At 46.2% G+C, this 15,285-nt stretch overlaps 1 protein-coding gene across 1 annotated transcript; it reads left to right on the top strand.

Annotated features, from left to right (window-relative positions):
• The first annotated feature begins 1,147 nt into the window (after positions 1-1,147).
• PNLIPRP1 (pancreatic lipase related protein 1) lies at positions 1,148-14,420 on the top strand. The gene is made up of 13 exons (XM_019725152.2): positions 1,148-1,252; positions 1,382-1,430; positions 2,028-2,182; positions 2,682-2,807; positions 4,381-4,515; positions 5,987-6,095; positions 6,992-7,111; positions 7,212-7,331; positions 8,774-8,892; positions 9,782-9,911; positions 11,226-11,334; positions 11,910-12,077; positions 14,300-14,420. Exons 2-13 carry the CDS (start codon positions 1,382-1,384, stop codon positions 14,361-14,363), a joined length of 1,404 nt encoding a protein of 467 aa, XP_019580711.2. The 5' UTR covers positions 1,148-1,252; the 3' UTR covers positions 14,364-14,420.
• The last annotated feature ends 865 nt before the right edge of the window (positions 14,421-15,285 follow it).

The following is a 15,285-nucleotide window of genomic DNA, read 5'->3' as shown; positions in this document are numbered from 1 at the left end:
CTTGCTCAGAACAACTGAATATTCAACAACTCCTTGTTTCGCTCTGTATAGACTGGATTCAAATCCCATCTCATCACTCATTAGCTGTGTGACTTTGGAGACAATTTATCTCTCTGTGCCTCCGTATCCGCATATGTAAAAGGAGGCAAATAATGGTACCGACTTCATGGGGTTGTTAAAAGACTTACATGAGGTAATATGTGTAAGATGCTTGAAACTCTGACTGCGCATGGTAAGCCTCAGCAACTGTTGGCGTTTATTCTTTGTTATTCCTGGGGAAGTCCTTTTCATTTTCTTAACACTGTATCCCAGTGTTTTGATTACACAGGAGTGCGAACTTCGACAGTGAGGCACATTTAATGTGGGGGTGGGATAGGGCACCAGTGGTATTTGCCATGTGAAGGCTTATCTGCCTGTTGTGTGAACTGGCCAAGCTGCTCACAGATGCACGTCTGTGGGTAATTCATGACAGCCTCCCAGGGGCCAAGTCTCATAGGTCAGGTGTGCAAACTTCAGAGGGTCTAGGGAAACTCAACAGATGTGACGTGGTCTGGTGACATGGGCTTTTAGAGGCTCCTAAACCCATCTTTTCAAAATTATAGTGGGATAGTAGAATAATTGCTAATGTTTTAAACCATTATGTTTTGGGTTGGTTCATTACATAACATTAGATAACTGGGACCAGAAGTTAATGGGGGATTGTGGTCAGAGGCTTTTGTGCGGGCTATTGAATTTGTCTCCAAAGCTCATGTCCTCAGGTATTACCCAACTTCCAGAGAAAGAAAGAGACAGACAGAGAGAGAAGGATTTTCTCAATCCAACACTTACCTTTACTTTTAGCTATGTGGGGGGCATTTCTACTTACTCTCAGTGATAACTACTACCCTCTATTATTAGAGTTAGCTGCTGGTCCTTATTGGAACTTATAAACAATGCGGTGATGAAATAGAAAATTGGAAAGTGGGGCCGACTCAGCTCACAATTACATGCTCAGTACATGGGTCCAAAGTTAGGGACTTTGCACCCCCTTTGAACCAACCATTCTTTCATCTTCCCAGACTTGTGGAAAAATAGGACCACAATTATTAATCTTGTTTTGTGTATTTGTGCAGATTAAAATATTAAGTTCACATAGCACGTTTTATCATCACTCACTGTTTCCTTGAAGTAGCGTCCAAATGATAAGGCCGGAGTATTAAAAAGCCCTGGGCACTGGATCCAGAGGGAGGGAAGGCCTGGAACATCCGACAGGGTAAGTCACCTTTGCTATTCTCTCACCGGCTGTGAAGGAGAGGCAAGGCAAATAGCCTCAAATTCCTGAGAGTCTGCTCATTGCTCTGGTAACGCTTGGTGAGGCTGAAAACATCTGAATTTATTGCAGATGGTGACCATCTGGACAATCGCGCTTTTCCTGCTGGGAGCAGCCAAAGGTGAGAAACAGTGCACTGGCTCCTTGGGGAGGGGCTTAAACCCAACGTCTTAGCACTGGCCAGAGAAAGCCTTGGCATGGCAGGGCTTCCAGCAGCTCCAGACAACTTCAGTTCCAGAAAGAGGCAGATGGGGCTGACACTCTCCCTGGGGGTGAGGGGGCAGTTTGAGGGGGACCCACTTCACAGCATCCCCCTACCATCCTGCCTTGATACCTGGGGTGCCCTAGGCCAGACTCTTGTAGGTAAAGCATTAAACACCTGCCTGGGTTAACATATTGACTTATTAGTGCCAGTTATCACATCAGTGAAATAAATAGGTATATATATCTGAAGAGGTAGGGATGAGACACAGAACTTCAAAGTTTTGATGATGGTTCTAAGTGAGGCACAGTTGGGGATCTCTATGGGACTCAGTGGGACTGGTCCCAGAGCAGAAGGTGGGCACTGGGGTCCAGAAGAGACTGTGTGGGGCAGAGGTGGGTATCTGCATGGTCTTCAGGCGGTCACCAGGGAGGGGAGTGACAGGCCTGAGCAGCAGTGATGTCCCAGGTCCCTGCTGAGGAGCTAACCCTTGACTGAGTCATCCTTTCTCTGTAGGAAAAGAAGTTTGCTATGGTAGCCTCGGGTGCTTTTCTGACTCTGAGCCCTGGGGTGGGACTGTAATCAGGCCCCTGAAAGTTCTTCCCTGGAGCCCTGAGAAGATTGGCACCCGTTTCCAGCTCTACACCAATGAGAACCCAAACACCTTTCAGGTGAGACCTCAGTCATTTTAGCATCTTTATAACTGGGTGAGGCGCTGTGCCCACCCCGCAGACCAGGAGTTCCTTTTCTCTGTACCCACCTCTTTCATCATACTCTGCCCCACCCCATCCCTCCAGCTGCACCCCAGGCCTAGCCAGGCCTGGACAGAGTAGGTCTTTGGTAAAAAAAGTTGGCTTGAATGAATGAATGGTTCACATTTGCCAGAACCTCTAGCTGGTTGTGTGATTCTGATCTGCGGCATAAAGCTTACTGAACAACGCTATGAAGGGTAAGACCTTGAGCCACAATACAGGCCCAGTGGAGGCAGGGTTTCTTGACTTGGGGAGGTGGGACAGGAAAAGAGAGGTCAGGGTGGGCTTCATGGAAGAGGTGGCTTTTGTGCTAAACTTTGGAAGTTTGTAGCATTGGCACAGACATAGAAGGGGAATAGAGAGAGAGACCTGAGTGGCTGGGTTGCAAAAATATTCAATCCTTCTGCATCTGTCACAGATTCTACTTCCCTCTGATCCATCAACAATTGAGGCATCGAATTTTCAAACAGACAGGAAGACCCGGTTCATCATCCATGGCTTCATAGACAAGGGAGATGAGAGCTGGCTGCTGGATATGTGCAAGGTAGGGGCCGGCTCTGATCCCCATGGCCTACTCTGCTGGCTGCTGTCACTGCTTCCCACTCATGTCCCTGCCTCCCTTTAAGCAATTGCAGTAAATGAGCTCAAAATGCAATTAAATGCCTCTGTTTATGAAAATAAAAATTCCCTTCCACATTTCTGGACTATATCTGTAGCCTGAAGCAATGATATTTGCTATGTAGACAAACACGTCCTCATTTCTGGTTAAATCAAGGCTAACTGTTGTCTGCTTCCATTTTCCGTGAGGGTACTTGGTATTCCTGTAAATGAGGGATTATGTTCTTTTTGTTCAAATCTTTCCCTCGTCCCTGAGAGTCAAAATGTGTTGCTATGACCACTTATTTGAGAATGGAGAACTAAGATTGACTGGGTAACAAAAAAAAAAAAGGCAGACTAGAAAGTGCCAGAACTATATGTAATATAGCATCTGTTGGTCAGAAGAACAAACAATAGACAAACACACACACGTGTCCGTGCAAACACACATAGACACGGGTGTATACATTTACACAAATATACGCAGAATATACCGTCATCCTTTCTTTTTATGTATACACCGATTCACTTTATTTTTCTGACACGTAAGAATTGACCTCAGCATACACATTAATACCTCTGACCTATAATGTCAGCAGGGAAAGTTACAAACCCAGGAAATTAAAGTCGTCCTGCATTTGGCCTTGGTTTACCAAGCATTTAACTCTTGACGCCTCTGTGTTCCACCATTAATAAGTATCTTAATATATAAACTGTAAGATATAGTTTACACCCAAATTCTTCAAGTTTGTAAGATATTCCTCGGGGTTGCTTTCAACATAAAAATCCTGAGGAAACACTTCTTCGTACCTCTGTGTGTGATCACACATATTAGTATTCGTGAAAAGATTCTGAGTGGATTCGGAATTTATAAATTCATTTTAAACTCAAGTTGCTCGTGTGTACTGCCTGGAGATTCCTTTACCATCCAGGAAAAAGTTTTTCTTGCAAAATTCGTCAATCTCTTTTAAATCAAGGCAGTTCTATTTTGCAAATATCTGCAGGGCGTGTTTTCTCCATGAAACCCTGTGCTTTCCTGACTGTAAAATAGTGATGCTTCCCTCTAATTTTAAGACTTAGTAAATGCCCGGCAGGCTGAGGTGAAGGCAAGCCCAGTATTGGCAGCATTGCCAAGAGGCCGAAAGGACCCTTAGCAGTCAAATCCACGAGGTCATTTAGACACAGGCCACCAGAGATTTCACTTGAGGACTTTACTTTTCAAAAGAGGGCTCCTTTAATCGGGCATCTGTTTTCCCCCACCTAAACCACCTTATTGAATTTGGTTGAAGGAAACCAGAGAGTGGGCACCTTTTAACTCATCCACAAGCTCCACAGGGAATTGATTTGCATTTGCCCTGAGGGATGATGACTACTAACTGACAGCAGGACTCCCTCAAGTCTAGTGATCTCAGCGCCCCAGCTAAGACAAAACAGCAGAACAGCCAGTCCTAGCCATTAGCGACAGGTTATGTGGTTTCACATGCCCCCATGATAACACCCTGGCGTCTTTCCCACCCCAGAACATGTTCACGGTGGAGGAGGTGAACTGCATCTGCGTGGACTGGAGGAGGGGCTCCCAGACCACCTACACGCAGGCCGCCAGCAACGTGCGCGTGGTGGGCGCACAGGTGGCCCAAATGATCAGCATGCTGTCGGTGAGTGGCCGGCTGGGTGGGCTGCTGGGGCGGGCAGCGCCCACTGGGCTCTGGTGGGTAAAGATGCAGCTGGGATCTGTATTGAAAGAAGAAGCGGGAAGGATTGATAGTTCTCCTGGGGTCTTACTTGTAAAACCCTGAAATTCACCTTAATAATGGCATGACACACCAGTGGCAGAAAATAAAAAACGGTCAGAGCTAACACTTAGGAGGTAGGGGCTTTTATTATCATCTTCAATGGACAGATAAGAAAACTGAGGTGGGGGGGGTGCGGGGGGGTGGAGGGCACTTAGCTCAGTCAGTTAGAGCGTGGTGCTTATGACACCAAGGTTGCCAGTTCCATCCCTGCATGGGCCACTGTGAGCTGCGCCCTCCTTAAAAAAAAACACACACAAAAATAAACTGAGGCCCAGACACTAGTGTGTCCCCCCTCCACCCAGAATCATAGAGCAGGTAAATGTAAGAGTTATCTTTTGGGCCCCAAGGCTTTTAGCCCCACTACACCAGGTGGGCTCTGTTTTGGGGGCAAAACACAACATCTCTGGGGTAAACCCAGTGGAGCTGAGGGGCCCTGTGCACAGCTGGGACGTACCAGCTCCACTGGCCTGTGTTACGGCGGATCCTGTCGTTGCTGGGGCATCTCTCCTGCCACAATCAACTCAGCTGTTTCTTCCCGCCCTGCTCTTCATTTTAGCTAATTCTCTAAGTCTTTCACTCTTTCAGTTACGTCACTAGTTTTTCGTGACTATTTTCTAACCAGATAAAGGTCCCGGCCATTTCTGTTTTATATTTAAAGGGTCTACAAAAGAACCAATTGGTTCTAACTAGTCCTGCACCCCCGCAGAAATCAAAACCCAGGGTGTTTGTACTAGAGGCGCCGTAGACCAATAGACGAATATATTTGGGGGAAGACCTATCTCTGAGACCAACGTGTGCAGGCACCTCGTAGTTCTGTGTCTCTGTTTGGTCATCATTTGTTTGGGGAGTACAGTGTCAGGAGCTGTGCTAAGAGGTGAAAAGGATGGATGAGGTCCCAGGCCTTGGAGGACCTTAGAGTGAAGACTTGACAACAGTGTGTGGTCAGGGTTCGGACGGGGGAGTGTAGGGCTTTATGGGAGCACTTGTGGGGGCTGATCCACATGGGGCAGGGGTGGGGCTGTGTGAGCTGCCTCCACGGGAGCTGGGTAAGTGGTTGGGTGGATGGACAACCACAGGAAGAGAATTCTAAACCAGGCCCCAGGATGAGAGACTATGGCATATTTGAAAGTTCCACAAAGGGTTTGGCTAGAGAAGAGTCTAGAAAAATAAGTGTTGAGTCAGGAAAGCTCTGAGACCCTGGCAATGAGTTTGGGTTTGATCTCAAGGGCAGTAAGTCACAGAAGGTCTCAAAGGAGGAGGAACAACGTTAGGTTTGCACATCAAAAAAACCACAGCACAGAAATGTCCTGAAAATGCAGTCTTCCCTCTCCAGACAAACCACAGCTACTCACCTTCCCAAGTCCATCTCATTGGCCATAGCCTGGGAGCCCACGTGGCTGGAGAGGCAGGAAGCAGGACTCCAGGCCTGGGCAGGATTACTGGTAAGACCCAGGGGGTGGGGCTCCAGGCTGTGTCCCCAGTAACTCCACAACATGGGAAAGACTGCAGCACAGCTCGGAGCTGGCCCAAAGGAGACAGTTTCCCCTTGGCTGTGGCAGATCTGGGGAGAGCCTGCATGGAACATTTCAGGAAGTACTCCCAAGAGCCCATCTGTGTGGCAGGGGGGTGAAGGTTTCACTCCCCTTTGTTTCCCTTTGCTTCTCCCACCTCTGTCTCTACCCGTCCTCTCTAGATCTAAGTTTTCTGGCAGTGTGGGTTGCTCAGCAGAACTGGGAACCCAGCAAAATGCAGAGTAAGGCTGATATGGACACAAGCAAACGTAGTGAAGAGAGATCCATACTGTCATTTCTTTTCCCCCTTCTCTTTGAAATCAAAGGAGAGTAGAACATGAAAAGTTCACTTTCGTTGCCTCTATTGGCAGAAGAAACCCAGCCACCATCACAACCAAAAGCATTATTTTAACCCAAGCAAGCCTTTAAATTATAACAATAGCAACAAAATATGTCAATATAATAAAGTAATATAATGTAATATAATTATTATAGTAAGCATAGATTATGTGCCTATTTATCCCAAATACTGTGCAAAGTGCTTTGCATTTTCTCATTTAATCCTCAGAACTGAAGAAACAGGCTCAGGGAAGTGAGTAGCAAAGAAATATATATTTCTTTGCTCACCTGCCCATCTCTATCCATGCCACTGGAGCCCTCATCAAGATTTTATGTCCTCATATTCAATACCACGGGCATGGCACTGCCCAATTCCAGGTTATGGCACCCCTTTAGTTGGCAGTGCACAGCCTGAGCAACTGTACACCTCGGTCCTGTTCGTGCCCACAGCTAGGCCCACTATCTGAAGCACTGACCATCTCTTTTAGGGTTGGATCCTGTAGAAGCAAGCTTCCAGGGTACTTCTGAAGAGGTTCGACTTGATCCCTCCGATGCTGCCTTTGTTGACGTGATTCACACGGATGCAGCTCCCCTGGTCCCATCCCTGGGTGAGGCTCCTTGATGCTCCAGCCTTGAGCATGTGCAATTGTGTTGTACTCAGCAGAACCTTGTGTTATGAAAAGCTCATTGCTGTTCCAAACACTTCAGGTTTTGGAACAAGCCAACTGTTGGGTCACCTTGACTTCTTCCCCAATGGAGGAGAGGAGATGCCAGGATGCAAGAAGAATATCTTGTCACAGATTGTGGACCTCGATGGCATCTGGTCAGGTAAAGCCAGAGCACAGTCGGGCATCACCTCCCTGGGGTGAGCAGTACCTTTCCAGTAGCGAATGTTAAAAATAAAAACACCCTGCTCTTTAAAAACATACATTCCCCCTTCTAGACCTTATTTCTGAAAACTGTAGCTACGTATCATTTGTTACATCTAAGCTCTACTGATTTTGTAGTTCCTTAAAACAATGCTGTGGGTGTCCTGGAGTGTACAAGCAACAAAGAATTGCAAAACCGTTGCTTAAAGCTGTAACGCCAACCATCAGTTGGTAGATACACATAATAAAGAAAAGAAAACCCATAAAAGTAAACATCCTGACTCTAAATGTGTGTCTGCCAATTTCTCCCTTGGGAGTCAGTGACATAGTTCAAGTTTATGCAACTGGCTTCATTTCAGTAGCCAAAATGAAAATGTTTCCAATAATTTCCATGGTAAAGCCGCTTGCCCAATGAGCGTCACCACTCCTCAGTGTTGGATCAACAATGAGAAGCAATCACAGGTAAGAAAGGTTACAGTGAGACTGTGCTCTTCAAGGTGGTTACTCTTTATCATTGATCAGGTGCACCTGTGACATCTGACTCTGTATTTAATAAGATTAAAAGGACAATAGGTGAATTTTTCAGCCAAACTCATCATTTGGCACCACACAGGTCAAAACCCTTAATGGTCTGACCAGATCTAATGAGTAGAGATTTTTATTGAATTCAATCAAAATGGCTTGGCAAGTATGGACACCATCGAGGCAAATATTAAAGGGGACGTACATGTTTGTCGTTTACATCCTTATGAGAGTTTGCATGGACCGTGTAGCTCAAACGCTCCATGAGTAATGGCCAAGCAAGTTCAGACCAAGTCTAGAAGGTGTGCCGTGACATCTGTCACTTGGCAGGAGTTGTGGGAGCCAAGGAAGATTGTAAGGTGTGAGGTGCTATGAGAGTGACAGGGATGCTCATATAAAGCCACTTAGCCCTCCTTTTTATGTGCCTGACAATGTTGTCACCCTGCCTTTATCATGTCTGGGAGGTCAATGTCACATCTACTTGTGTCTTCGAGGACCTCCAGCCTGGTCCCTGGGTTACAGGATGGCACAGAGGTTAAAGTCATGGACTCAAGAACTAGATGGGCTTGGGTTTAATTCCCAGCTCTGCCATTTACTAACCATAATCTGAAATCTGAGTCTGTAATCTATAGATCTTCCTATAATTAGGGGTGGGACGACGGTAAGGATGACAATACATATAAAGTTCTCAGAATGTGGCTCCGCACACAGAAAGCACCCTCTGTAGGTTAGCTGTCATTAATGTGGCAGGATTTGGGACTTGTCTTAAATTTCTGAAAATTCAGTCTGATTTTGGAACCATCCCACTTGGAGGGAGAGGCAGAGAAGTTGTCAGCACCTGCCGACCACCTGTGCAGACTTCTTCCTTTGTTTCTCCAGGAACCCGGGACTTTGTGGCTTGCAATCACCTAAGAAGCTACAAGTATTACTCGGAGAGTATCCTCAATCCTGATGGGTTCACTGCGTTCCCCTGCAATTCCTACAAGACCTTTAAGTCTGTAAGTTATTGTCCTGCCTAGTTCCACTGTGGGACACTTGGCCAGCTTTGTTTGGAATTTATAGTAGCTTATCACCAGGTTCTGACATTAGGCAGGAGGCGGCTAGAATTCTAGATGAGTCCTGTGGGCAAGGAAGACTCTGGGAAATTAGGGGGAAAAAAAAGAGCAGTCAATTCAGTGATCTAGGAAGCGTCCTGCAGGGGGCATCATTGGAATCATTGGGCATCATTGGAATCTGGCTTGTAAAATCATAGAGTTTCAAAGAGGAGCAATGCACATGCCGGGCCAGGGTAGCGCAAGAATAGAAGAATGTGTGAGAGACAAACTCACATGCAAAAGAGAAGGAAAGATGGATGCTGGGGTTCTATACGCCAGGCTGAAGTTTGCGCCTGTGTAGCCGACAACAAGGGAGAGATAGGGGATGACGTGCTGGAGCCTGCCTGCCCTGGCTCGTGGAGCCAGTGGGAGCAATCTCTCCCCAACTCCATATTCAGTAGCATTATGTTGGTAGCCTGAAATTGGCCACAGTCAGAGTAGTTACACCACAAAATTGGTAAATGCTGCAATCAGAGTTTTGTGTCCCAGAGTCGGCTGTTAATTGTTCACCAGCATATCATTCAATGGAAGATACAATGGATCTAACCTGGGACCCGGCATTTTCTAACTATGGCCATCAATGTTTTCTAAAACTCCCCGTGCAATTCTAATGTGATGTGCGCCAGGCTTGGGAATCCCATCCTGGATGAAGGTAACTTAGAGATCCTCTGTTCCAGTCTCCTTCCGGTTACAAGTGAGGAAGCTCAGAGGGTATGAAAATTGCTCCCCCAGATGTATGGATCTTAAAATGACTAATCCACACCATACAGCCTGACCTATCTCTTCTCATTAGAACAAGTGCTTCCCCTGTCCAGATGAAGGGTGCCCGCAGATGGGGCATTATGCTGATAAATTTGCTGGCAAGGCTGTTAAGGAGCAGCAAAAATTCTTCCTGAACACAGGCGATTCCAGCAAATTTGCCCGTAAGTTGCACTTTGACTTTCCCTTCCAGGTAAAGAAAGTTTAGTTTCCATTATAAATGAAGAGCTTGTCTCTAACCATCTTTATTCTCTTAGAAAGAAGACACATCCAACCCATTTAAGACTCTACTGGGGATTTAGAAAGAGTCTGCATCTCTCCCATTATATTTCAATGGCATGAAATGTATGGAAGCAAATAGTATTACTAATGGAATAATAGTCATTTACGTGTCTCTGTGGCCATTTCCCCTGAATTTTTACCACTCCACGGTCCTTTTCATATTTAAGTTTGTGTCATATGCACCTGTTATTTTATTCATCTAGCAAACATTTCTTTGATACCAGCTCTTTGCTGGGCTGGGCCCCTTAAGAAGCCCAACTCCAATCTCCCCACCCCTCCCCCACCCCCATCCATGTGCACCTGTTGCCCAGGAGCTGCCCCTCTGGTGGAGGGTGGGCGGGAATCAGAAAAGGATGACATCTCTCAAAAACCTGCTGGATGGACTAGGGCACAGGGTAAAGATGGGGCAAGTTTGGGCCATTTTGTGCCACTCTGCCCTGTGATAGCTCCTTAAGACACTGCACTGTACAAAAGAGACTACTACATAAATGCATGAATATAATACATGTCTTATACAGATAAGACAGGTTTATTGAGGCATAATTTATATATAGCAAAATTCACCCTTTTTAGTGGCATTCTATGAGTTTTGACAAATAGTCATGTAACCACCTCCTCAATCAAGATATGGAATATTTTCATCACTATATATGTATTTTTTAAAAGGACATTAGTTAATCCTTCCACTGATGTAGTGATGCACGAGATACTTGCCCATGTTTTAACAACAAATTAAACACTCAAAAGCCATCTATTAATGCCTCCACCAACATTTATTTATGGACCACACCCCACACACACACTAGACACGGGGGATGGGGGGATACAGGAATGAACAAGACACTCTGCACACGACCTTTATACCCCAGTGTTGTCCAGTACAGTAGTTATTAGCCCATGTGGCTTTTTAGCATTTGAAATCTGGCTAGTAAAACTGGGGCACTAAATTTTTTTAAAATTGTATTTAAATGTAAGCAGCCACATATGGCTGTGGCCCCTTTACTGGGCAGTGCAGATCGGGAGGGGGACACTTCCTAGATCTGAATTTCCCCTATGGCCTAGTTTGAGCTGTAGATTAACATGTAGAATATCTTATACGTTGATGCCTCATTGTAAGGGACGGGGACAGGAATCTGAGATTTGGGTCAACTCTTTGGTGCATAAATAAACTGAGCTCTTTCCCGTCCCCTGTGCAGGCTGGAGATATGGGGTTTCCGTCACACTGTCTGGAAGAACTGTCACCGGTCAGGTCAAAGTTTCTTTGTTTGGAAGTAAGGGGAACACTCACCAATATGACATCTTCAGGTAAATTTCCTATTTTAGCGCCACATCTCATTTGACGATTTACACAGCCTTCAAATCCATGCACTTAGGGTAACACTCACTATCTTCTCATCTATCAATGGATTTTAAGTTCTTTTCTTTGTGTACTGAAGTTAATTTCAGACTTCTGCTAACAATTTTTCTTTTCTCTATTATTTAATTCTTTCTCAGTAGACCAGATTTTTTTTAAAAAAAATCTAATTATTACCCCAAACATCATGTTTTCTAATTTGCATAGTAACACATGCTTGTTGTATTAAACTAAGTGGATAACTTGTTACAATACAAATAATTCTTCCAGGAAAAAAAATGATATTAAGGAATTATATCATTTTCTATAAGAGTTTTGAAGAGAAATTAACTTGAGTTTGAGTAAACAATATTTAACAATATTTAAACAATATTTAAATACGTAATAGTTTGATGGTCTGGCTTTTCCATTTCTCCATCCTTTATTTGAGAATGAATTTGGAAAAATAATCTCATTCGTCCAGGGTAGAAAAGAGTGGCATGGCTTTACGTGGTTGTTAGAAGTTGTTTCTATTTCTCTGTGTCAGGGGGATTCTCAAACCAGGCTCCACCCATTCCGCTGAGTTTGATGCAGAGCTGGATGTTGGAACAATTGAGAAAGTCAAGTTCCTCTGGAATAACAACGTGGTAAACCCCACCCTCCCCAAAGTGGGTGCAGCCAAGATCATCGTGCAAAAGGGAGCGGAGAAGGAAGTGTATGTATCTTGGCTGGCTTGTGCCTGAGGATATTTGTACAGATTCCTATTTGTAATGAAAACTCACCCCAGAAAGTCAGTTATGGTTCAGTAAGAAAAGCCAAGAAAATCGACCCGTCTAGGGCCCCTTCTCCCCAGCAAACAAACAGCTGACAGGGAGCATAAACCAGTTCTGTTGGGTGCACCTTACTGAGTGTTCTCCCCCCGTCTGTGTGGGGTACAGAAGATAGGATCCCCTTCCCACCTCCAGCCTGCACATGGCTCCCCATCAGCCTGCTCGGTGCTGCGCTCTAGTTGACAGGACCTTTCTCCTCTGACCACCTGGCGGGGCCAGCCCCTCTGTCTTACCAGGGATAGTTTGGGGAGCAAAAAGCTGAATCTGTCAAATTATTCAAATAATTTTGCTCTTATGAAAACAGCCAATAAGTACCATTTTTAAAAATCATCGTCATCATTAGGAGGCTAAAGAAAATCAAGATTTTGTTCCAATCTCTTCTCAGATCCCCCTCAGATTATTTTAGTCACCTCATTGGGCTTTCAACCCCTGCTAAGGAATATGCTGACTAGAAGTCCCTTTAATGACATGGTATTAAAAGAGAAATGTAGCACTCCCCATCTTTATTCCCCCCCTCTCCTTTCTCTCTGACTTTATTAAATACCTACTGTACGCCCAACAAATAGGAGGGGATACAAAGACAGAGTCTGTCTCAAGGAGTTTACCATGTAGCTGTTGAGAAAAATTAGACTTCTGGATGAAAGATCAAATGACAGAATACAGAACTCGCCATGAAGAGCCCAAAGAGAATGGCTGAGGAGGAAGGCAGAGGGCCCATGGGGGCAGTGATGGAGGGGAGGGAGCCATGAAGCATCTCTTGGGCTGAGGGATTGCAACTGGGAAGGGCACCAGCAGTGTGTGAGGGGCAGGGGAAGACCCGGCTGCTGACAGCAGAGCTCAAGGTGCAGAGAACCGGGAATACAATTGGAGGTTACTGTGAGGGCTTCAAGGAAGGACAAGAGTAATGCAAAAAAACAAAGTGGGGAGGCCCAGTGAAGATAAGTGAGGAAACTGGGCAAAGCTTCAGAGCTCAAAAGTGGTGAGGCCCGAGAGAAGCCCATGGTTCTTGGAAGAGCCGCAATGAAAACCACTTATGTTTACATGGGTTGTTGTTGTTGTTTTTATTAATTGTAAAGTTGTTTACATTGATTGTCATGAGATACTGCAATATTGACGTGAGGGTCTCAGCAATTCATGGGAGAGAGCAGTGCCCTTTTCTACAAATGAAGACACCAATGCTAAGCCTCAAGTAACTAGCCCCATGTCACCTATGGGAGGCAGGGAGGGGAGAGCCCAAGGGGAAAGCCAGGTATGAAAGGTAAGGTCAAGAGAGGTTTGAAGTGGACTCTACCATAGAAACTGTGGACTCTGGCATCAGAGAGACCTGTGTTTGCATCTTGGTTCTTTCACTTATTAACTCAGAGTCCTCTGTGCCTCAGTTTCCTCTCCTATAATATGGGACTCATAATACCGTGTTTCCCCGAAAATAAGACCGGGTTTTATAATCATTTTTGCTCCATTAGGGCTTATTTTCAGGGGATGTCTTATTTTTTTCATGTACAACAATCTACTTTTATTCAAATACAGTCATATCATCTTCTGGAACCTGGTCATAACGTACTAAATGCGTCCGTCTGGCTGACGATCTTAACGGGGGCTTATTTTTAGGGAAACACGGTAATACCTCCTCACATCAAGTGAAGTTTGCACAAGTGGATCCCTTAGTATTGTTGCCTGTGGCTCATAAGAGCTCAATACACTGCAGCTACTATACTGTTTAGTCAGGTCCCCAGAACGGCTGAGCCAAGAGTGGGCCCACCTGTAAACCAATCTGCCGTGTTTATGGAGGGTCCACATGTACTTGTGGAGAAGGAGAGCTGGTTAGGTCCAGTCGCTGCCCCAAGGAGCCCACCGTCCTGTTGGACAGAGTCCTCAGACACCGGGGCTACTTATTATGGGCAACAGTCAACCTCGTCCCAGGGCCCAGTTACCCTGTCACAAGGGGCAGCCCAGAGGCAATCAGTTCCCCAGCAACTGGTTGAAGCTACAGCCCAGGGCTTCCCTCATTGCTTTTGAATTGTAAATCGGCAAATACCTTTGCTTAACAACTCCAATCACCAAGTAAGGATTTCCAACACTTACAAAGGATTCATTTTTTTCTCCACAGGCACAGCTTCTGTAGCACGGATACTGTGAGAGAAGATGTACTGCTCACTCTTACGCCCTGTTAAACTCCAGGCACAATACAGTCACTGTGTTAACATCAATAAAACCCACTGATGCATCTATCTGCTCAGTCTGTCGCTGATGTCAGCTGCCCCCGGTGGGGACATTTGGGAACTGAACCTTTTAAAAAGCCCAGATGTCCTGAGCACATCGATATATTTGGGTTTCTTGCCGCTGACATCCGATCACACACTCGTTCTGTCCCAGCTTCCTTGGTCCTCGTGCCGAGTGTCTTCTCACCTAGGAAGTGGCCCCAAACAGCAGAACGAGAGTGTGGGTGTTTGGGGCATCCGCAGAGCCCTGAGCCCTGCCTCTCATCTGACAGGTGAGGGCGCTGAGGCTCAGATTGAGGGCGTCAGCTGTTCGAGCACAGAGAATGAATCGGTGTCCCATCAGCACGAAGGTCGGTCCTGTGACTTTGACTCCAGGGCTCCTCCCTGACTCTACCATCACCTTGAGGGATCGTGGAAAGGCTGTGCTATGACGTGGTCGTGAACTTTCTGGTGCTGGGATCCCTCGGTGGGGTGTAAGGTACTCCAGCATCCAGAGACTGTGTGGGCACATTTGCAGAGCACGGACAGGCTCCAGCCCCCTCTCGCCCTGGGCCGGGGCTGGCTCAGAACCCTCTCTCTGTCTGGCGGGCAGGCGCCATCCCAGGGCAGGGCCCGGCACTGAGGAAGGATGGCTTCTGAGAGGAATACCCAATTCAGGTCCTCACTGAGGGGGATTTTTTGCCCAGTCTATGGTCTGAAGCCACCGGGGAGCCCTCAGCCAGTCACACTTGAACATGGGTTCCACCAACACAGGTGTTCTTCACCTGGAGGGTGTTCTTTAAAGTGGCCCAGCCTGTCCCATGATCGTCCCTAGGGGGCTGTACAGGCTGGGAAGGTCACCAACTCCCCCAAGTGCCTCCCCTCTTGGTCCCCA

This window comes from Rhinolophus sinicus, linkage group LG07 (genome assembly GCF_036562045.2).
Source record: "Rhinolophus sinicus isolate RSC01 linkage group LG07, ASM3656204v1, whole genome shotgun sequence".
Classification (NCBI taxonomy): domain Eukaryota; kingdom Metazoa; phylum Chordata; class Mammalia; order Chiroptera; family Rhinolophidae; genus Rhinolophus; species Rhinolophus sinicus.
This window is presented reverse-complemented; position numbering and strand designations above follow the sequence as displayed.